Source organism: Mastigoproctus giganteus, chromosome 5, assembly GCF_048544385.1.
Source record: "Mastigoproctus giganteus isolate SK-2022 chromosome 5, ASM4854438v1, whole genome shotgun sequence".
NCBI classification, from domain to species: Eukaryota; Metazoa; Arthropoda; class Arachnida; order Uropygi; family Thelyphonidae; genus Mastigoproctus; species Mastigoproctus giganteus.
Window position 1 is genome coordinate 149154244 of NC_143579.1, and position 23305 is coordinate 149177548.

At 36.7% G+C, this 23305-nt stretch overlaps 1 protein-coding gene across 7 annotated transcripts in view; it reads right to left on the reverse strand.

Moving 5' to 3' along the window:
• The window catches only part of Srrm234 (Serine-arginine repetitive matrix 2/3/4), a 661659-nt gene that overhangs the window by 11713 nt on the left and 626641 nt on the right, over nt 1–23305 (reverse strand). For 2 of the 7 annotated variants that reach the window (XM_090374234.1, XM_090374231.1), the window contains one exon: nt 9048–9090. The exons of the other annotated variants lie outside the window; for them this stretch is intronic. In XM_090374234.1, coding sequence (XP_090230360.1) covers nt 9048–9090 — 43 coding nt within the window. The remainder of the gene's footprint in view (nt 1–9047; nt 9091–23305) is intronic. 7 annotated transcript variants of the gene reach the window in all.

Here is a 23305-nt window from a genome sequence, read left to right on the forward strand (position 1 = left end):
AAATCTTCAGTCATATAAAAAAAAACCATAAACAAATTGTAAGAATTTGTTTATGGTTTCTTTCCATATTTTCTTTCCTATTTTTTTGCTTGTTACTCCGTATCTCACTTGTGCAATTTTTGAGTGCCATGATTGTCGTTATTGATTGCTTATTTTATTTATTTATTATTTTTGTTTGTTTTAAATTTTAAAATTCTAAAAAAAAAAAAAATTGAGTGAAAAAAAATTTAAGTAAATCTGTAGTCGCATAAGTCGAGGACTTACTGTATTGAAAAATGTTCAGCAACCTACGTAAATAATTATGGCGATAGATAAAAAACGAAAAAACTTACCACGCACTATTCGCGTGTCCACTACGATGCTTCCCTTTATTTTTTGCAATGCTGATTTTAAGTCTAATAGCTTTCGTATATTTTTTACGATGTTGCGTATGGTTTGGTGCCCAACATGGTAGAAGTTCAGAAACGGATACCTGTTTCAAAATGGCGACGAGGAGAGCAGTGATTGACTCCGCCAAGTCAATATTGCTTTATTTTTTTATATTTTTTAATTTTTATTATTTTTTAAAATTTTTTTCTGGGGGATACCGCCCCCAGACCCCTGGAATTATTCAGCCGAGAACAATACCAATAAACACAAGTTCCTTTTTTTAATTTTTCAGTTTCGTATTGGGTTTTGTAACCCTATCACAAGAAATAAATGAACTGTGTGCAGACAAACCCGAGGCGAACCTAAGTGTGGCTTGTGTTTCCAGTGCCAGTAGGTACATGGCATGGGTGACAGCTGGCACGCAGTGCGTGTCACCCATGCCAAGTGTTTCTGTCTGGAAGATCTTGTGACACTGGGCGGAGTCAGCACCCATCAATCACGGCCATATCGCTAGCAGTCTGGAAGGGGTATCCGTTTCTCAATCTTGACCCTTTTTATTTATTACTCGAATTTTATGATTTCTGGTTGACTTTTTTTAAATTTGGAATCTTGAAGTGTCCCGGTTAATCCGATCCCGGTAAATCGAGAGTCTGCTGTAGTCCGAACATGTGCCGCCACCAGCCAACATCTTTACTGTCCAACTCCAAACTCACAGAACCAACTTTTCATCTTCCTCGTTTATTCATTCAGCTGCTGTTTTCTGGAACAACCTTCCTCCATACATATTTCCTGAAAATTGCAGTCTACAGAAGTTCAAGTCTAATGTTAACAAACATCTTTTTCCTTCTCAACCTCCAACCCAAGCATGGTACTAAGTACTATAGGTTCTAATAGCTCTTTTGTTTGGGGTTTTCATTAAAAAAAAAAAAAAAAAAAAAAAGGTGCATGTCATGGCCTGTGAGAGTACATTGGGTCATATGCTATGAAATCAGTTTGCTTTATGCATTTATTGCGAATTTCTTATAAATTTCATTGAAACTTTAATGCTTTCAATTATTTAAAAATTTTAAAGAATATAAATTTTCTGATGTGTACATATAAGTGAAAACTACATACTGCTAATTATGACATACAGTATAAACAACCCAAAGGCATGCCTCAGTTAGAGCAAATATCGAACATTATTCAGGATTTGCAGATTTGAAGCTAGCAGACTTGCACAAGATTTATCCATGCACGCCACCAATTTCGGTGAGATCTTCTGCATAAAATGTTGTTTCCATGGATGTTCCAAAGTAACAAGAAGAAGTAATGTTATTGAAAGAATGGAAAATTTTTATACATCTGGATTGGGGATATGAATCAACAGATAGTCCATCAGAATGAGGATAATTATGAACAAGGCATCGAGTTTAAATGTAAAGCAAAAATTTGGCGAAAGTGTGAATGAAGAACTTCTGATACTAGTCATGATGGCTTGATCACATTAAATACAATTTCCTGCTACAAAACTAGTCACTTTTTTTGTGTATTTATAACTGTATTACATGAAGTTTTTATAAGGAGAAAAAGAGTGGTAATTCGAGAACATGCATTATGTGAGAGAGAAGACATCTGATGTATAGAGTGAGGGGGAAGGTTGAGCCACCAGTTGACCGCTCTTTAATGAACTTCCACATAGCAAATTTTTTTGATTTCCCCCTGGTCATGACAATGAAAATAGTTTTCGTGCTCTCAAAGAACAAATCTTTTGTGCAGTACGTAGCATATACGAAGAAAATTTCCATATAACTAACTGATTTCAAGAGACCTGAGTAAGCATTGTTTGATGGTGTCAAAAGAAAGAATTAAGAGCTAAAAGGCTTAATTCTTAAGAAAGAAAACAGAAAAATCATGTTGATTGTTAACAACTGCCCTGCCTACCTTCACTTGGTAATTTCAAAACTTAGAAGTGTGAAACTTGTTTTCTTCCCTCCGAATACCTTGTGTGAACTGCAGCCAATGGACCAAGGCATTATCAAGAATTTGAAACTGCACTATCAAATGAACATACATACTGAAAAAAAATTATACTGAGAATAGAAATCAACCAACCTACAGAGTCTGTTATAGATTTGCAGATGTGCATATTAGAGTTGTAGAAAGTGTGGAGTCAAGATGTGACAGAAACAACAATTAAGAATTGTTTTGCAAAAGCAGGTTTTGCTAAAATGCCAATTAACAGCAACGAGAGGGATGAACTGCTACAAAACATTGAGTAATCTTAGGTAGAACTCCAAGTGAGAGGTTTAATCAGTGGAGAAATTGTTCTTGATGAATTTTTAGGAGTTGATAATGACGTTAGTAGCTGAATATCCGAGTGACTCCAACATTTTGGAGATTGTTCAAAGAACTTGTGACAATATCAATGATGAGTTGGTAATATTAAATCTTCCAAACATGACACGCTGGCAGCATTTGAAATTTTGCGTCGAGGCCTTCAGTATGAAGAAAATGTGCCAGAAAATATATTTGAGTGTTTAAAAAAATGCAAACATTTTTATGAACCATGTATAGTAAAATCCAGTGTACAACAAAAAATGACCAAATATTTTACGAAACAATTCTGAAAAGTGTACAAATATATTGTGTGCATCATGTAAGTAAACATTACTTATTATGTATGTATTAATAAATTAATTGTTTTTAAATGTTAAAAAATTTATTCATTCCCACCCATTTCTGATTTATTGAATGTTGAATTACAGTATTTTTCATTGTTGAAAACTTGAAAAGGTCATATTTCTATATAACGAATTTTTTCAAGCGAATGATTGTTTTCATTACATAAAGAGCCAACTGTATTTTTCTATTTAGGAATATTTTGATACTTTATTAAAAATGTGCTCTCAAAGAACAAATCTTTTGTGCAGTACATGGCATATGCAAGTCAACTGGCCCCACTGTTTGTCATTTTTGTTGTTCACTGCTCTTCTAGAAACATAAGTACAGCAAATACTATTCAAGATAATATCAATTCTCAGTACTTTTACATATTATTACACCTTGAACATATTCAATGTATTTAAATAAAAATAAAATATTATTTACAGAGATATCATATAATTTTATATATATATATTTTTTTAATTTAACAAAAGTATTATTTTAACATATTAAAATGATTTCATTAATAAACATCTCCCTTCTACATTTTTGTAAATATGTAGAAGGGAGAGAGATGTGAATAAGCTGTGGTCTAGAGTAGTACAGAGCCTTAATCTGGTCCTACCAAATAAGTGTTAGATGAGATGTATACTCACAAAGATCTTCAGCTATATGATTATTCCTGATGAGCAAGATCTTATACATATCTGCCAAAGTCTTAATCTGATCCTGCCCAAAAAAAAAAAGGTGGATGTATACTCAACAAAGAATTTCACCTATATGGTTATTAGCATTAGTAGAGGCATATGATGCAAGAAAGCAAGCTTATATAGCATCAGCCAAAAAAAAAAAAGACTTCAGTTTCATCCATCCATTTACTCCAAAAGTTGGTCTAGTTCAGCCTTGAATTTACTAAAGCTGTCAAATTTCAATGACAGATGGAAGTTTGTTCCAACAATCAACCACCTGCTGGCTAAAGGCAAATTTCCGCACATCTATTCTATAACTGTCTTCCTCAATTTAAATTTATGCCCCATCAGGTGTGAAATCTGAGAAAGAAGAAGAATCCCATCAGCATTGAGTTTGCTCAAACCATTCAAGAACTTATACACCTCAATCAAATCACCTCGCAGGTACGTAGTCTTCAGATACTGCAATTTGCAGAAGTTAAGCTTTCTTGGTAACAGCAACCCTCTGTTCTACTCACTAATCTTGCTGTCCTCTTTACTCTTTTGAGCAGCTCTAAATCTTTCCTAAAATGAGGCTTCTTGGCCTGTAAGCGGTATTCCAAGGTGTGGTCTGATCATTGCCTTTTACAAGGAAATAACACCTTCTTATCTCTCTTGCAAAATTTTTATATATCATTGACAAGACATCATGAGCAGCTCTTGCAGCCTGTTTGCACTGCTCAGAAAACTTCATATCTGACTGAACAATTACATCCAGGTCGTTTTCATTCTCCACTACTGTGAGTGTTATACCACACAGTTGGCACAGTTACTCTGGGGGTTGCATTAGCATTAGTACAGGCACATTGTACTCAAGGTGTGGCCTGACCACTGCCTTATACAAGGGGATAATCAACTCTTTATCCCTGCTAGAAAATTTCCTGTATAACATTGACAAGACACCACAAGACACATTGCAGACCATCTGCACTGCTCAGAAAACTTCATATCTGCCTGCACAATTACCCCGATTACTGCTACCCATATGCAGCATTTTTCATTGTTAAACTTCAGTTGCCACTTTTCAGCCCATCTGCTCAACTTTTCCAGATCCTGTTGCAGTAGCATACCATACTCACTGTCATTAACAACCCTACCAACCTTCGTATTTTCTGCAAACTTTGACATTAAGCCTGATATATACCTTCATCAATACCAGTGATAAATACAGAAAATAACAATGGGCCCAACATGGACCCATGAAGGAAAATACTAATAACATTAGTCCACAAAGAGCAGTGTCCATTGATTACCCTTTCTGTTTTCAACCATCCCTTTATCCATAGCAGCAACTTGCTCTAAATGCCATATTACTCCAATTTGTACAGTAATCTTCCATGTGCAACAATATCAAAAGCTTTCCTAAAATCCAAGTATATGATATCAAAATTATTTTTTGCATCTATTCTATTCTTACCACATTGTAGTAACCAATCAAATTATTCAGACAAGACTTCCCTTTAACAAACCCAAGCTGTGTCTTTTCCTGATGAGAAACAATCAGAAAATTCAGATTGTTCTCAATCTTGAAAATGCTGATTTTGAAAGGTGATAGAATTTCCTTTAATAGTTACTTGACAGATAAATCTATTTTCATCTTTCATTCACATTTGAATGGTGTGAATTTTAAGAAGTACACACACCCCGGGGGCTCACATCTGGTGTGTATGGGCTTGGCACACCCAGGATCCTGAGCTGGATATCATCATTCTTGTCTTTCTTGGTGATTGCTTTCTACTTCTGACTCTCTCTCTCTCAGGGTAACTCGGGATTTTTTTTTTTTTTTTTTGGCTGGTGCAGTATAAGCCTCAGGCTTCCTTGTACCATATGGCGAATAATAATGCTAATAATACCTATGCAGTCCCAGTGCTAACATCGAGCTGGAGAATATCATGAGAAAAATACAGCCAATGATGACCAAGAGCCACCAACACCACCCGAAGTCAGCCGTAGAGAGACTGACAATTGCTCAGAAAGGAGGAAGGGGCCTGATAGACTCCTTCGAGCAACAGAAAAAAGCGATTGCTAATCTCAAGGATTACTTCCCGAAACAGCAGCACTCCACCAGGCCATAAGGAAGATAGACAAGCGGTATACCCCACTCAACCTTAGTAAGGAGTCGTCTTCCAGGCAGGAGGCACAAACGAAGCTAGAAAGATGGGCAGAAGACACTCAATGGTAGACACTACAATGATCTCCATCGGGGTCACATAGATAAAATTTCTTCTAATGTATGGCTCACAAGCAAGACACTCTTCCCTGAGACTGAAGGATTCATGCTCGCCATCCAAGGCCAGGTAATCAACACCAGAAACTATAGAAAATACATCGCCAAGGAGCCTGGAGTGTCAAATGACAAATGTCGACGATGCCACCTGGCTTCAGAAACGATCCAATACATCACTGTGGGATGCAAGATGATCACCCAGACTGAGTACATTCATAGACACAATCAGGCAGACCAGAAGCTGTTGGTCAAAGAAAGTGTACTGTACTATGAGTATGAACCCTAGGCAGTACTACAAACCCCAACTCACAAGCTGTAGTGGGACCGTGCCATAATAATAATGGATAAGACCATCCCGCATAACAGACCGGACATAACCTTTGTGGACAAGATGGAAAAGGCTACCTACTTGACTGACATAGCGGTGCCCAACACTAGCAATGTCCAGAAAACCCATGGAGAAAAAAATCAGGAAGTACATGAACCTAAGACAGGAGAGCAAAGAGATGTGGCATACGCAACAAGTTACGACCATCCCGGTGATCATATCAACCCCAGGTATGGTGCCAAGACTCCCAGCGAACACCTGTAGGATAGTCAGAGAGTTCCTTGACCAACAGTAACACCAGACATAACAACCCTATGTACTTGGTAGCAATACCCGTCATGAGGTGGAACCCCCAATCAGGGAGAAAATAATATGAGCAATAATAATAATAATAATAACTATGGGGGCTTTGCCCCTGCTCGCTTTGCTCGCCAACCACCAAGCACGCTTTTCTACATAAAATGTAGAGGTATGACGGAGTAAGTAAAATCTTTTTTTACATAAAAGACAAATATCGAAATGCACCGATGTTCTTCCTTCCCGTTTTTACTCCCATCCTTCAGCCATCTCCCTCACTCATGTTTTTTTGTTATTCTCTGTCAGGAAGCTCAGGCGACACCTGATGGAGAACAGCCAGAGTACTGTGGACAGCCTGGCTCACATCCCAGTAGTGGTGGCGGGCAATATGGAGTTCCACTAGGAGTCCTGTGGCCAAGAAGCCAGCACAAAAAACAGAACACAACACTAAACCACACATGCAACACACAACAGTTTTCTGGCTTTTACAGAGGTTCTGTATTCATCAGAAGAGTACTAATGGAGCAGATGGAAACCACAGGTGGCACCTTACCCAAACACTATGATCGATATCTAATCAGGAAATGATCTATATAATTATTTACCTGGACATTTGTAGTCACACAATTGCCCCGCCCACTTGTATCATGTGACCTGCATCCCTCTTTTCCTATTGACTACCGCACCCTCCTCCATGTGGCATTCTCAAGGTGGAATAAATATCACTATGTAATTGTTTACATAGGTCACTTAGGAAAAGGCCTTTTGCTTCGGGTTCCATAATGCATGAGGAATATTGTTGCATCTGAAAGGGCAGGACTAAAATATTTATAAACTATAAATATTGAAAATACAGTATTTACAAAATATTAAACTATTTACAAATATACAAACTATATCGGGTCCCTTCTCAAGCTGACATTACAATCGAACATCAAATGATGCTGTGCGTGGTCATGTATTACAGAGTGAAGTTGGTGAAATTTATGCAGGCAGATGTATTTTAATAGAAGACAACAATATAATTATTTACCTGCACATTTTTAGTGATGTAACTGCCCCACCCTCTTCTCCCATTGACTTGAATAAATATCACTAAGAGGAAAACTTTTTTAATGTATAGAGAGATATAATAATATCATTCATATCTATACTTCACCTCAGTATAATTAAATTACTTCAATCAGTCCTTTCAGTTCATTTGTTCAATTCAGCACATTTTTAGTGATGTAACTGCCCCACCCTCTTCTCCCATTGACTCGAATAAATATCACTAAGAGGAAAACTTTTTTAATGTATAGAGAGATATAATAATATCATTCATATCTATACTTCACCTCAGTATAATTAAATTACTTCGATCAGTCCTTTCAGTTCATTTGTTCAATTCAGGGTGAGTCAAGTTCCACACTCTGGAGTGAACTGTGTAATGAAATTTTCAGAATAACTGAATATAGTTATATCTTGTGGTAATGAATATTTTTCATTACAATGGCATTATCCCCAGGGGCTCACATCTGGTGAGTATGGGCTTGGCCCACACCCAGGGTCGTGAGCTGGATATCATCATTCTTCTCTTGCTTGGTGATTCTCTCTCTCTCTCTCTCTCTCTCTCTCTCTCTCTCTCTCTCTCTCTCTCTCTCTCTCTCTCTCTCTCTCTCTCTCTCTCTCTCTCTCTCAGGGTAACTCAGAAATATATTTTAGCTGGTGCAGCATAAGCCTCAGGCTTCCTTGCACTATATAGCTAGTAGTAATAATAATAATTTCTTGTGGAATTACACGAAAAATTTCAAACTTGAGTTGATAACAGTCATAATTCACAAACTGAAATCAATATGAGAAAAAGTCTTTGTAGTCACAAAAAAATTCAATTAACTTAATCTCACTGGTCTCCTTAGTAATTACAACTGCTGTTGTAATATTATTGCTTCTAAAAGATCAGATAAGAAGGGTTTACACAATAAATAATGACATTTTTTATATATAAAAAAACAAAGTGAAATTTATAAGTAAATCATATATACAATCAGGAGTTGGCAACCTTTCAGGGATATGTGTTGATTTCTTTGTGGTGTGAGGTTTTAGGTACTGTATTAATACTCTGGTATGGGGACCTGCAGAACTTGCAAATTTTTGAAATCTGGGAGGAAGTGGGGGGAATATCATATATTTTGCAAAAGGCAAAAATTAGTACAGAGACAAATGGAGTGTTTCCAAATGATTTTTTGAAGACTTCAAGCAGAAATTAAATTGGAAAAATAGCCAGGTTTTTTTTTTTTTTTACTTGCTTGGCAATACCTTGCTGGGATCATTTCATGTGCTGCCTTTGGCACAGATGCCACTGAGGTTGCTGACTCCTTTCTATAAATCAATAGAATATTTTAAACATGATATTTCAGGAAGTTATAAAACAAAGCAAAAATGTGCAAAAAAACAATTAAGTTTACTATACCTTTATTATTGGTATATTTGTGCAAGAACAGAAAAGGAACCAACTGCAAAAACAAAATAAAAATATAAAATAAAAAGAAATCATGCAAACAATTTGAGACAATTTATTACTAATAATTTGTAATATTTTAAATTAAGTCAACATGGATTATTTTAGATACACAAGTAGACTAGACAATTTGAGCAGGTAGTAATCCAAAGCTGTAAATTTGTGCATATTAAAGCTGTTTAAAAGTTTTAATTAGTGTTGTTAATTTTGGAAATCAAGCTAATGTGTCTATCATCATAAGAGTTAACTAATTAAAATGTTAAATTATAATAACATTGTTCAGAAGCTTCAGTATAATGCCCAATTTCTTAAAAATATTTTTATATCTCATATTGATTAATTGTTATATTTTTAGTTATCAATCTTGTTATTTACAAAGAGATCAGAATTATGTATGAGAAATAAAATGCCCTACTAATTTATTAGAAAATCCAGTGTTCTGATACTAGTATTGTATTAGTATTGGCTCCGTGATAAATGGAAGTAATGTGCATACAGCACCAATATTTAAAAAAAAACAAACAAAAAAAAAAAAAAAACCATTTCATTTCCCCATTCCTTACTTGTAACAATTACAGAAATTAAGGTGCACATTGCAAAAAGATAAAGAAAAATTAGGCAGATGGGTTTATGTATATCCTGTATTCCTGATGCAGGCAAATGAAATAGCCTATGATGCGCTTGATCATAAGGAACAACAGACTTATAAGAAGAACTGCAGTGCCTCAATGGAGCCATTAAAGGGGTAATACGGAAAAGGCAGATGATATCAACAACCTTACAAGAGGCATGGTCTTAAGCTCTTATGCAGAGCATAACAATGATCTGCAAAAGATCTTGAAAGCATTGTAATGGCTAATTAGCAAAGTCCACCCATACTGATGCACATTGTCTAGGATCTTCAACGAGTGTCTTGAACAACAATGAGATGAAGTCTGGACAGAAGCAAATAGTCTACAGCAGAGACTGCAGAATCTAGCCAATTATGTAAGCAAAAATTGTAAGATCCACAATCATCATTAAAATCTTCGAAACTCAGCAGAGGGAACCCATTTTCACAACACAGAATGCAGGGATCTGTGCTGCTGCTGCTGTATGATGATCTATAAGCTACTTGTATGTGAACAGAAGAATCTGTTTACAATGATGCTGGGAATGATGGCAGTGGTTGATGCAACATGAACATCTATATAACACCTATTGTCACTGCTGATAATGGCTGATCTATGCTCTTACATAGATTCTCTAATATTTTGGTAGGGCAGTGTATATAACAGAATTTGAGGTATTATCTATAACTATCAATCACCTGAAATTGGAAGTAATGCTTCCAGATCAACAGTTGCCATCATGACAACAAACTGCTAATATTTGTTACCGTTTTAAGAACACTTCTAGATAAGTCTCATCTCAATAATCTACTACATAACTTTATAGTTATGGAAGCAAATCAAAGAGGTAATTAATGATATAAATGATACACTAATTAACTAACATATTATACAAGCTTTTGCAACAGCTGTACCTTATATTAATTTTAAAGTAATTACTGCAATCAGAATTTTTCATGTGGAGACAAAGTATAAAAGCATTCATACTTCCCACACCTTACAGAAAACACTGTAGTATGCTGCGAATTGTAATAGAAAGTTAATGTAAAAAAAGTCAGAGGTACACATGACCTATAAGATAATTTTCAGTGATATGTACAATTGAGGTAAGAGCTTTTTATAAAATTGGCAAGTTTATAATGCCTAACTTTTGCAAATGTTCCTAATTAGTTTTAGCGGTGGTGAACTTCTAACACAGTTTATATGGGAAATAATATAATTGGTTAATATAATTTGTGAAACTGATATACTGTAATTAATATGGGACAACTATCACAGACAAGGCAAATAAGCTTTTTTTTTTGTTTCCCACATAAAATTTCTTTCTAATACTGATATTGAGTGACAAAATGATACTTTGAATGGAACAGCTGGCAACTATGTTGAGATAGCTTCTGGTAAGTGTGATATTCTATAGTAAATAAAAGACATGCTTTAGAGACCTGTTATGTATCTATATTATCTATAAATCAAACAAATATAAATTTTTGATTTATAGATAATATAGATAAATGACATTCTACACTAGATGGTACTGCTCCTGGGAGTCAACTGATGATATAATTTAATTTTAGAGTAACCTTTGAAGAAAAAAATTCAAGAAAAAAAAAAAAAAAAAAAGAGTGAACATTATAAGTATAATTAATTTATAATTTCTTGAAGTTTATTTTAATTAAAACAAAGTATTAGGATCAACATGATGCAAAGAAGCAAAGCATACACATCACCAGCCAAGGAGGGGGGGGGGGGGGAATCATCTGCCACAGTAAAGGATCATGCCTCCCATGTGCATAGTTTAAGCAAGAGGAAAAAATACCATCAGCATTTGTTCAATTCATTTAAAGCCTTGAATACCTCAATCAGATCACCTCGCAGGTGTCCAATCTACAGAAACTGCAATTTGCAGTACAGAAGCCTGCCTTTCTTAGTAAGGCCACCCTTTAATTCCCTGTGATCTCGATGCATACCTGTTCCAGCAGTTCGAAATCCTTCCTAAAATGAGGCCTCCATTTAGAAGAGGTTGTGAGTTAAGTGCATGAAAATGAAACTTATGATAATTGAAAATGCCAATATTACAAACTGAAGGAAAATTTGTTCCTTTATATGCTTTCCAAATTTTAAGTGACCACAATATTCAGGGTGAGAAATTAAATCATTTAAAGATAAAATATTTGATATGTAGAAAACTGTAAATACCTAGAAAAATGGGCTGAACCTTTCAATTAACTTAAATTTATGAAATGGATGCTTTTAAAGGGTACAAAAGTTTGAAAGGAAATACAAAATATGTGTAAAATATTATTAATATGGAATTTCATTTTAGAAGAGCTGAAAGACACACAATGGCTGTATTAATAGGTCTTGTTATTGTCAGTAGTCATTATCTTTTTTGAAGTTTATTTAAAAAATGAACCTTGGATATTGAAAAATTACGTAGATTTTTATTTGTAATTCTGACAGATAACAGAAATGTTGAAAGAATATTTTTAGAAATAAATGATGAATGGGTCAGATGAACATAGCCACCTAGAAATAAAAACCATTAATTCCATTATGTTACCCAATTTTAATGTAAAGATTTTTAAAAGCTGATAAAAAAAATTATCAAAATATTATTAGGGAAGAAAGGTCAATAAAATCTGAATGAATAAAACATATAGTTCCTCACTGTTTTTATTACAATACTGCTTAGTTATTCTTCATATATATTAGTGTAATTATTTTTATGATACATTAAACCATTCTTTCTCTTCGGTAAATATGTATTACCTAAGCCTCCGTAGCCAAGTAGTCAGGTTCAGGAGTGCAGTAGCACACACTCTTTGAGTACACCTGGGTTCAAGCCCGTCACTGCAAAATACCATCGATCTGCCAACCCACACTGGACCAGCATGGCAGATTTCGGTCCATTTCTCTCAACATGAATCACTGAGAAGACATCCAACCTGCAGTGGAATACTAATGGCCGCAGTTTACATTAGCATTAGTAGAGGCATATGAGGCAAGTAAGCACACTTAAAGAGCATCGGCCAAAAAAACAAACACCTTCCCATTTCACCCATCCATTCACTCCAAAAAGTTTGTCCAGTTCTTCCTTGAATTTATTTAAGCTATCAACTTCCACAACAGATGGAAGTTTGTTCCAGCAATCAACTACCTGCTGGCCAAAGGAAAACTTCTGCACATCAACTCGACAACTGTCTTTCCTCAATTTCAGTAAGAATTTTGCTGAAGAAAGTAATGGAGAAATCAATTAACCGCCAACTCTTAAACTACGTAAAAACCTTCTGTCTGATCAATGATCGCCAGTATGGATTCCGTCAGTGTTGATCCACTGGTGATATTCTGGCTTATGTTACCCATTTTACGGACAAATTCAATTGAAAAGTTCGGTGAAACACAAGCAGTTGCTCTTGACATCTCAAAGGCTTTCAATCGTGTTTTGCATAAAGGTCTTCTAAACAAGCTTCCATCTTATGGTTTGCAAACTGTTTTTTGTAATTGGTTATCCAGTTTTCTCTCTGATCACTCACTGAGGGTGATGTTAGATCGCTCTCTGTCTTCTTTCTCCACTAATGCTGGTATCCCCCAAGGTTCAGTTCTTTCCCCCACTCTTTTCCTCTTGTATATTAAAGACCTTCACCCATTGATGGGAAATACTATCCATAGTTTTGCCAATGATAGCACATCGCACTCCACTTTCCATTTTGAGAAACCTTGCCCTGCTCAATCAGCTTCAACTTCTCGAATATCTGCTACAAATTCCTTAAATGCCGATCTACAGGTAATTCTCCAGTGGGGCAAAGACAACTTAGTTGATTTCAATCCTTCTAAAACTCAGTTCAGTCTTATATCTTGCAAAGAGGATTCTTCTACTCCTATGCTTATCTTTGGTGATACTCCGATTTCTAGGCAAAATGATATCTCTCTTTTGGGGATTACCCTGACTTCAAATCTCTCTCTTGGAACATGCACATTACAAATATTGCTTCCTTTGCATCTAAAAAACTTGGTTTTCTCTTTCTCTCTCTCTCTCTCGGCATTACTTTCTTCCAAAGTTGTTCAACTCGCACTCTGTACAACTCGCAAATCCACTCTACCTTGGAATATTGTTCCCACATCTGAGGCGGTGCCCCCAAAACCTCTCTCAGGCTTCTAGATTCCATTCAGAAGAGGGCAGTTAGGTTAATTAATGACTCCTCTCTAACAGAGTCTCTCCACTCGCTGTCTCATAGATGTACTGTTTCTGCTGCATACCTTTTCTATAGATATTTCCATGCGCACTGTTCTTCTGAATTAGCTTCTATAATTCCTGCTCTCTCTCTCAAAATAGTCCGAACACTTTTTCGGACCAGCCACCATCCATTTACTGTCCAACTTCATACTCACAGAACCAACTTTTCATCTTCACCGTTTATTCATTCAAATGCCGTTTTCTGGAACAACCTTCTTGAATATCCTATGTATACTGAAAATTACAGTCTACAGAAGTTCAAGTCTAATGTCAACAAATATCTTCTTTCATCTTCTCAACCTCCAACCCAAGCACGGTATTAAGTATTATAGGTTCTGATACCTCTTGTGTTTGGTGTTTTCATAACAAAAAAAATCCCATCAGCATTGAGTCTGCAAAAGCCTTTTAAACCTCAATTTTTTGTTAGTTGTTGGCATCGGCTTCTGTGGCCATAATGCACTCCCCCAAAGTTTTTGTACTACTCTGATCCAAGCCCGAGGCGAGATTTGAACCCACGACCTTTGGGTTGCCAAGCAGGTACTTTAGCATTAGCATTAGTAGGGCATTTGATGCAAGAAAGCAAGCTAATGCAGCATCAGCCAAAAAAAAAACCCACTTTCGCTTCACCCCTCTGTTCGTTTGAAATACCTGTCCAGCTGAGCCTTAAACTTATTTAGGCTATCAACTTCCACGACAAGGGATGGAAGTCTGTTCCACCAACCAACGACCCGCTGGCTAAAGGCAAATTTCCGCACGTCTATCCTACATCTGTCTTTCCTCAATTTGAATTTATGCCCTCTCAGGTGATAATTCTGAGCAAGAGGAAGAATTCCATCAGCATTGAGCATGCTCAAACCATTCAGGCAGTTCACCTCGCTGGTGCCTAGTCTCCAGGCACTGTAATTTGCAAAACTTAAGCCTTTCTTCGTAAGAGTACCCCTTTGTTCCATTCACTAATCTTGTTGTCCTTCTCTGTACTCGTTCCAGCAGCTCTACATCCTTCTCGAAATGAGGCTTCCAGACCTGTATACAGTACTCTAGGTGAGGCCTGACCATTGCCTTATACAAGGGAATAATCACCTCCTTATCCCTGCAAGAAAAATTGCTATATATCATTGACAATACACCACGAGCTACTCTTGCAGCCCATCTGCACTGCTCAGATAACTTCATATCTGCCTGCACAACCACCCCCAGGTCCCTTTCATTCTCTACCACTGTCAGTGTAGTACCATAGAGTTGATACGTTGCTCTGGGCTTGCTGTTTCCCATATGTAGTACTTTACATTTGTCAATGTTAAACTTCATTTGCCACGTCTCAGCCCATCTGTTCAACCTTTCCAGATCCTGTTGCAGCAGCATAGTGTCAGTAGTGTCCTTGACAACCCTGCCAACCTTTGTATCGTCTGCAAACTTGGACATTAAGCTTGATATACCAACTTCAATATCATTTATAAATACAGAAAACAATAATGGACCATTGCCTTATACAAGGGAGTTGTGGAGTGCCCATGAAGTGTGTCCATTAATTACCACTCTCTGTCTTCTGCCACTCAACCATCCCTTTATCCATAGCAACAATTTGCCACCAATGCCACACTGTTCCAATTTGTGCAGCAGTCTTCCACGTGCAACGGTATCAAAAGCCTTTCTAAGATCCAAGTATATAATATCAAAGTTATTCCCTGCATCCAGTTCTTTTGTGACTGCATCATAGTATCCAATCAAATTGGTCAGGCAAGACTTCCCCTTAACAAAACCATGCTGTGTCCGAGCTATAACTGAAGTCTTGTCTAGATGATCCTACAGTGCTTCTTTAACCAGTGCCTCCATTAATTTTCCTGGAACAGAAGTTAAACTCACAGGTCTATAGTTACTTGTGTCAGCCTTTGATCCTCCTTTGTGAATTGATGTCACATTTGTACACATCCAGTCTGTGGGTACCTCCCATGAGTCCAAGGAAACTCATATAATTATGGCTAAGGGTTTGCTTACTTCCTTTGCTGCCTCCTTTAATATAACTGGATAGATCCCATCCATCCCGAGGTGCCTTTCTTGTGTTTATCTTCATCAATTTCTCCTCCACTTTACTCTCAGTTATTACAAGATTCTCTAGCTTACTGCCAGAGTTTATTAACTCACCTCTGGCATTTCCCTCGCTGAATAACTCCTCATGTGTGAATGTCAATGCAAATTTTTCATTTAGTTTGTTAGCTACCTCAGCATCATCATCAACCATAGACATCAAGTGGACCAATCTGATTCATTCCCTTCCTTCTAGAGTTTACATAAGTAAAGAACTCTTTGCTGTTTTTCTTTGCATCCCTTGCCAAAGATTTCTTGTAATCTGCCCTCGCCTGCCTAACCTCCTTTGTAATTTGGTTACAGATCAACTTGTATCTATCATAGGCTTCTGTGTCATGTGTTAATTTGTATGTATCCCATGCATTTTTCTTCTCTGCCATATGTCTCATTAGTTCATCTGACATCCATTTAGGCCTAAACCTTGAACACTATTTCTTAGTTGGTATGTGAAGCCTAGCAGCTTTCAAGATAAGTTCTTTGAATGCTTCCCATTTTGAATTTGCTGTTGGTAACATCATCAGTTGGTCCCACTGTATAGAATTTAAATACTGTCTCAGTCCATTGTAGTCGCCTTTACGAAAGCAATAACCCTTCCCTTTACTCCTAATGGTAGTTACCTCTTTGAGTAAATCCCACTTCAGCACACCGTGATCACTGCCACCTATCTAACCCCAGGGGTTCATATCTGGTGAGTATGGGCTTGGCACATCCAGGGTCCTCAGCTGGATATCATCATTCTTCTCTTCCTTGGTGTTTCCCTTTAATCTCTCTCTCTCTCTCTCTCTCTCTCTCTCTCTCTCCGGGTAGTTCAGCAATTTTTTTTTTTGGCTGGTTCAGCATAAGCCTCTGGCTTCCTTGCACCATACCGCTAATAATAATAATAATCTGCAGATTCTTAATGCATGAAGAATCACTACTGATAATCAAATCAAGAGTATTACTCCCTCTAGTTGCCTCCCGAACATGCTGATGTAGAAAACAATCATCCAATAAATCCACAAAAGGCTTGCTAGTGTGAGAGTGACCAGCCCCCAAATTCCAGTCAATATCTGGGAAATTAAAATCCCCCATTATAAGACTCTCTGATTTACTGGCCCACTCTATTTCTCTGTACAGTTTCTTATTATTCTCATCAGAGTCATTAGGCCTATAGCACACTCCTACTCTCAATTTTGATCTCCCAATGCTTATGTCACACCAAACTGACTCGACACTGCACTGTCCAGCGATGTCGACTAGCTTCACTTCCTTGGATTTTATGTGTTTCTTAACTAATAGCATAACCCATCCTCCCTTCCTATCTGTCTATCCTTTCTGTAGACGTTGTACACCCCAAATTCAAGTTCTGCCTTCCATATATCTGTGTGACACCGCGTCTCTGAAATCCCAACAATATCTGCCTTTGATGTTTTGAGCAATACCTCAAATTCATCAAATTTATTTACTAAACTCCTAGCATTGGTGTACACGCAAGTATACATGCACCTGTTTCTATTCTTAGCTACCCTAACACAACCCATGTTTACTTGTACCGCAATGACTCCCAGTAGTCTCTGAAATATCCTGCATCTTGTTTTTCAGGCTTCTGCTGATTCCAATAGAAGCAGTGCAAGCACTTTACCCACCTGGCTAGCCCGGTCGGCACACCTCAATCAGATCACCCATCACCCTGCAATGCTGCAATTTGCAGAACTTTCCAGCAACTCTCCAGTTGCTGCAATTTGCAGAACTTAAGCCTTTCTTCGTAAGAGCAACCCCCCCCTTTGTTCCTCTCACCAGTCTTGTTGACCTTCTCTGTACTCATTCTAGCAACTCTACATCCTACCTAAAATGAGGTTTCCAGACCTGTTCATAGTACTCAAGGTGTGGAATGACCATTGTCTTAAATAAGAGGATAATCACCTCCTTATCCCTCCTAGAAAAATTCCTGTATATCATTGACAAGACCCACTCTGATAGCCTATCTGCACTGCTCAGAAAACTTCATATCTCAGTGAACAATTAGCCTCCGGTCTCTTTCATTCTCCACTACCTTAAGTGTAGTACTGCACAGTTGGTATGTTATTCCGGTGTTACTGCTACCCATATGCAGTACATTGCATTTGTCAATGTTAAGCTTCAGTTGCCACTTCTCAGCGTATATGCCCAAATTTTCTAGATCCTGTTGCAGCAGCATACTGTCATTAGTGTTATTAACAACCCTGCCAACATTTTTATCTTCTGCAAACTTTGACATTAAGCTTGATACCTTCATCAATATCATTGAAAAATATACAAAACAACAATAGGAAAGAATTCATCTGCTGGAGTATCGTATCATCTCATCTCATCTCATCTCATCTCATCTCATCTCATCTCATCTCATCAAGAATCATAAGTCACTGGCTTCTGAGGAGGAAAAAAAAAAACAGAAAGAAAGAAAGAAAGTGAATCGCAGTAGCTGTTAAACCTACTATAGGTCTATGCTATGTGTTATAAACTGCTATCAAGTACTTACCCACCATCACAAAGGATAATTTTTGGTAATAAGAGAATAGTAGAAAATATAAAAAAATATATGATTTGATAATTTAAATAAAGACTATAAACTATTCACATCAAAAGAACAGATCAGCAAAATGGAAAGTAAAATATAAAATAAAAAAAAAAAATAAAAATTCATCTGACATCCATTTGGGTCTGAACCTAGAGCAGTATTTCTTAGTTGGAACAAAAAGCCTAGTAGCTTCCAAGATTACTTCTTTGAATGCTTCCCATTTAGAATTTGCTGTTGGTAACATCATCAGTTGGTTCCACTGTATAGAATCTAAAAAATCTCTGAGACCACTGTATAAAAGCAAAAACTCTTCCCTTTACCCTTTATGGTAGTTATATCTTTAAGTAAATCCCACATCAGTACACTGTGATCACTGCTGCCTAGTGGTTCTTTCATCTGTAAATTCTTAATACATGGATAATCACTATTCATAATCAGATAAGGAGTGTTACTTCCTCTTGTTGCCTCTCTAACAGCATGTTAGAGAGGCAACAAGAAGAAGAGCAACAAACTGTAGAAAACAATCATCCAATAAATCCATAAAAGCCTTGCTAGTGTGTGAGTGACCAACCAACAAGTTCCAGTCAATATCTGGAAAGTTAAAATCCCCCATTATAAGACACTCTGATTTATTGGCCCACTCTATTTCTCTGTATAATTGTTCATTGTTCTCATCAGAGTCATTAGGCCTATAACAAACTCCTAACCTCATTTTTGCTTTCCCAGTGCTTATGTCACACCAAACTGACTCAACATTGCACTGTCCGTCTACATCAACTGGATGCACTTCCTTAGATTTTGTGTTTTTTAACTAACAGCATAACCCTCCTCCCTTCCTAACCTGTCTATCCTTTCTATACACATTGTATTACCCAAATTCCAATTCTATATTCCTTATATCTGAGTGGAAACGGAAACAAGTCTCTGATATCTCAACAATGGATGTCTTAACCAGCACTTCAAATTCATCAAATTTGTTTACTGTACTCCTAGCATTCATCTGTGTATGGGGCGAGGACTAAGAAGCCAAAAGAAACTTACTGGCAGTGAACTTTAATTTGTGAAAGTTGTATGTAATTATTAAGAAATAGTGTTCCAGAGAACAGATACAGAGAAAATAAAAGATGTAAGAAGAAAATTGTCAAATGAGTACGGACTAATTTGGAAAACAATGGTAGAATTATAAATTTCAATTAAAAAAAAAATCAATGCCCAAAAATATATTTGTAGAACAAGAAGACACAAAATATTCAATCTTTAATAGCTCATCGATGGAACTTTAGTTTCAGGCAACACCAAGAAAATATATGCATAGCATAACAAATTCTTAGCAGATGGTTTTAAAGACCTGGAGAGATTGTGGAAGGCTCATGAGGCAGAATTTTTCTCAGCGTAGTTTGTGCTTCTTAACAGGAGAGATTGTTTTTACAGGGATGGGATACACCTAAACGGAAAGGGTGCAAGAATATTTGCTGATGCTACTGATTTTCCGACCCACATAACACTGAGGCAGTGTTATGTGGGTCGGAAAATTAACATTAACCACAAGCAGAGGTGAAAGTGATTCTTAAACTGCTTCTATTGGAATGAGCAGCAGCCTAGAAAGCAAGGTGCTGGGGATTTCAAGGACTGCTATAAGTCATCATGAAACAAGTAAATACATGGGTTGTGTAAGTAAGAATAATTATAGATTTATGTACACAGGCAGTTCCCGCTTTACGAGTTCCAGGGTTTATAAGTTTTTTTTTTTCAAGTATCAAGTTTCAACACAATTGAAAATATGAACATTAATTGCATGAAATGAATGTTAAACATTCATAAATACCGTATTTCAAACCACTCTCATAGATATACAATACAGTGTACCCCTGCTTTATGATATTAATCCGTTCTAAAGGTGCTATCATATCATGTAAATATTGTAATGTGAACCCAATAAACACATTGTTTTTTGGTTATTCATTCCAAGACCTCAGAATTTGAAATTTTTGCTATATAACTGGGTATTTATCTTTCTAAAAGGTTATTTTTATAATGAAAATTGTAATAGTTACCAATTCAAATCATTAAAATGCACTACACTTTCATTGTTATGATATGTTCTGTTATAAGAATCAATTTTGAATGCCTTTGTGATATTTTTCTAAAGCACATTTCTGGAGTTCATGACCATAAAACAATAAAAACAATTTGCCCTTTCCGGTTTATTGGGCTTTTCTGTCAGTGCAATCAATTATAAATGGGCAGTAAACTTGATGTTATTGCATTTGCGAAAATACCAATAGCTGGAATTGTGTGGATTTTTACGTTATTATGGTGAAATGTGCTTTCCCTTCACTGAAATCTTCAATCATATAAAAAACATAAAATATAAATTATGAAGATAAAAATATTCCTTTTCGGGTGATTCTGATTTTAGATAATACAACTGGCCACCCACCATTTCTGCAACATCGCACCCTAACGTGAAAATAATTTTTTTTGCCACCAAATTACAACACCACTTATGCGGCCAATGGACCAGAGCATTATTTCAACGTTTAAAGCGCATTAACTTTGGGAGACAATTGACATGCTAATTAATGCAACGGATAAGGAGGGAGTTCAAACTCTTAAAGAATTTTGGAAAGAATTCCATATTTTAGATACAATTAAAATAATAAAACGAACTTGAGACAAAATTACAGAGAAGAACGTGAAGGGTGTTTGGAATAAACTGTGTCCTCAGTTTATTGATAATTTTGAAGAATTTCAAGAACCAGCAGAGATTGTGTAAAATGAAACAGAAGCAGTCATTACCATTGTTACAATGTTAAATGAAGTTTAACATTGACAAATGTAAAGTACTACATATGAGAAGCAGAAACCCCAGGGTAACGTATCAACTCTGTGGTACTACACTGACAGTGGTAGAGAACGAAAAGGACATGGGGGTAATTGTGCAGGCAGATATGAAGTTTTCTGAGCAGTGCAGACAGTCTGCAAGAGTAGCTCATGGTGTCTTGTCAATGATATACAGGAATTTTTCCGGAAGGAATAATGAGGTGATCATCCCCTTGTATAAGGCAATGGTCAGGCCACACCTGTATACAGGTCTGGAGGCCTCATTTTTAAGAAGGATGTAGAGCTGTTGGAACAAAGGATTGCTCTTACAAAGAAAGGTTTAAGTTTTGCAAATTACAGTGTCTGGAGACTAGGCACCTGCGAGGTGATCTGATTGAGGTGTATAAAGCCTTGAATGGGTTGAGCATGCTCAATGCTGATGGGATTCTTCCTCTTGCTCAGAATAATCAACTGAGAGGGCATAAATTCATACTGAGGAAAGACAGATGTAGGATAATGTGCGGAAGTTTGCCTGAAGCCAGCGGGTTGTTGGTTGGTGGAACAGACTTCCATCCTTTGTTGTGGAAGTTGATAGACTAAATAAATTTAAGGCTAGGCAGGACAGGTATTTGGAACAGGGGGTGAAATTGGAGAGTTTTTTTTTTTGGCTGATGCTGCATAAGCTTGCTTTCCTGCATCATGTGCCTTTACTAATGCTAAAAATGCTAAATGTATTGCTAAACAATTGCAGCTTGATGTTTCTTCAACTGATCTGCTTCAATTTGTGCACTCTCCACACAATGGAGAGTACACAAATGAAGACCTCTTTGAAATAGCAAAATGTGAAAAAGCTGAAGAAGAAGATATATCAGCTGAAACTCCTGTTCATTCCTTCACTCTCAAGGGGCTAGATGAAGCTTTTCAACACATAGAAAAAGCAACTGGGATTTTCGAGTCACAAGATTCAAATTTGGAGCACTAGGAAGGTTGTTACAGATTTAAAAAAATGCTTATGCATGCTATCGCGAAATTTATACAGAAAAGAGAAGACTATCTTGGAAACAAATGCCACTCGATGTATTTCTGAAGATTACGACTCCTTATGCTACCAAGAAACCAACGAGTGTCGAGCCAACAAGAGTGATTACTATTGTGCAAGTGTGCATTTAGTCAATGATGATAAAGAAGAATAAAATGTTCTTTACCATTTATAAGTCATAAACAATTTCTTTATTATTATAATTTGCTTGATTTTACAAGCTGTGTTTTTATTTCTTTGGATAAATCAATCGTTGTTTAAGAATAAACTAATTAGCTAACTAACTTCATTGTTCAGAACGTAACCCGTTTTTAACATTACATCTATGGGAAATAAATTCCTGCTTTACGAGCACATGCTAGGAACGAATTAACTCATGAAGTCGGGAGCTACCTGTACTTGCATGTACACCAATGCTAGGAGTATAGTAAATAAATTTGATGAATTTGAGGTGCTAGTGAAGAGACATCAGAAGTGAATATTGTTGGAATATCAAAGATGTGGTGACACACAGAGATAAGGAATGCAAAATTGGAATTTGGGAAGTACAACGTGGACAGAAAAGGAGGGGACATGCTGTTAGTTAAGAAACAGATAAAATCTAAGTAAATACATCCAGTTGACATGCGTGAACAGTGCTGTTGTTTGTTTGTTATTTGGTTTTTAGGAGCATTAGCAACTAAGGCCATATTGCTCCGGGATACGCGGTGGTCATTCTCTGACCTTTTTCCACATCCTACGTATTTGGTGGTGATGGGCTCGAACCCCGGTCTAATCAAGAAGCATGTGCTACGCACTGCTACTCCTTCCCACCTGGCTACGGAGGCACCTGCGTGAACAGTGCAGTGTTAAGTCAGTTTGGAGTGACATAAGCACTGGGAA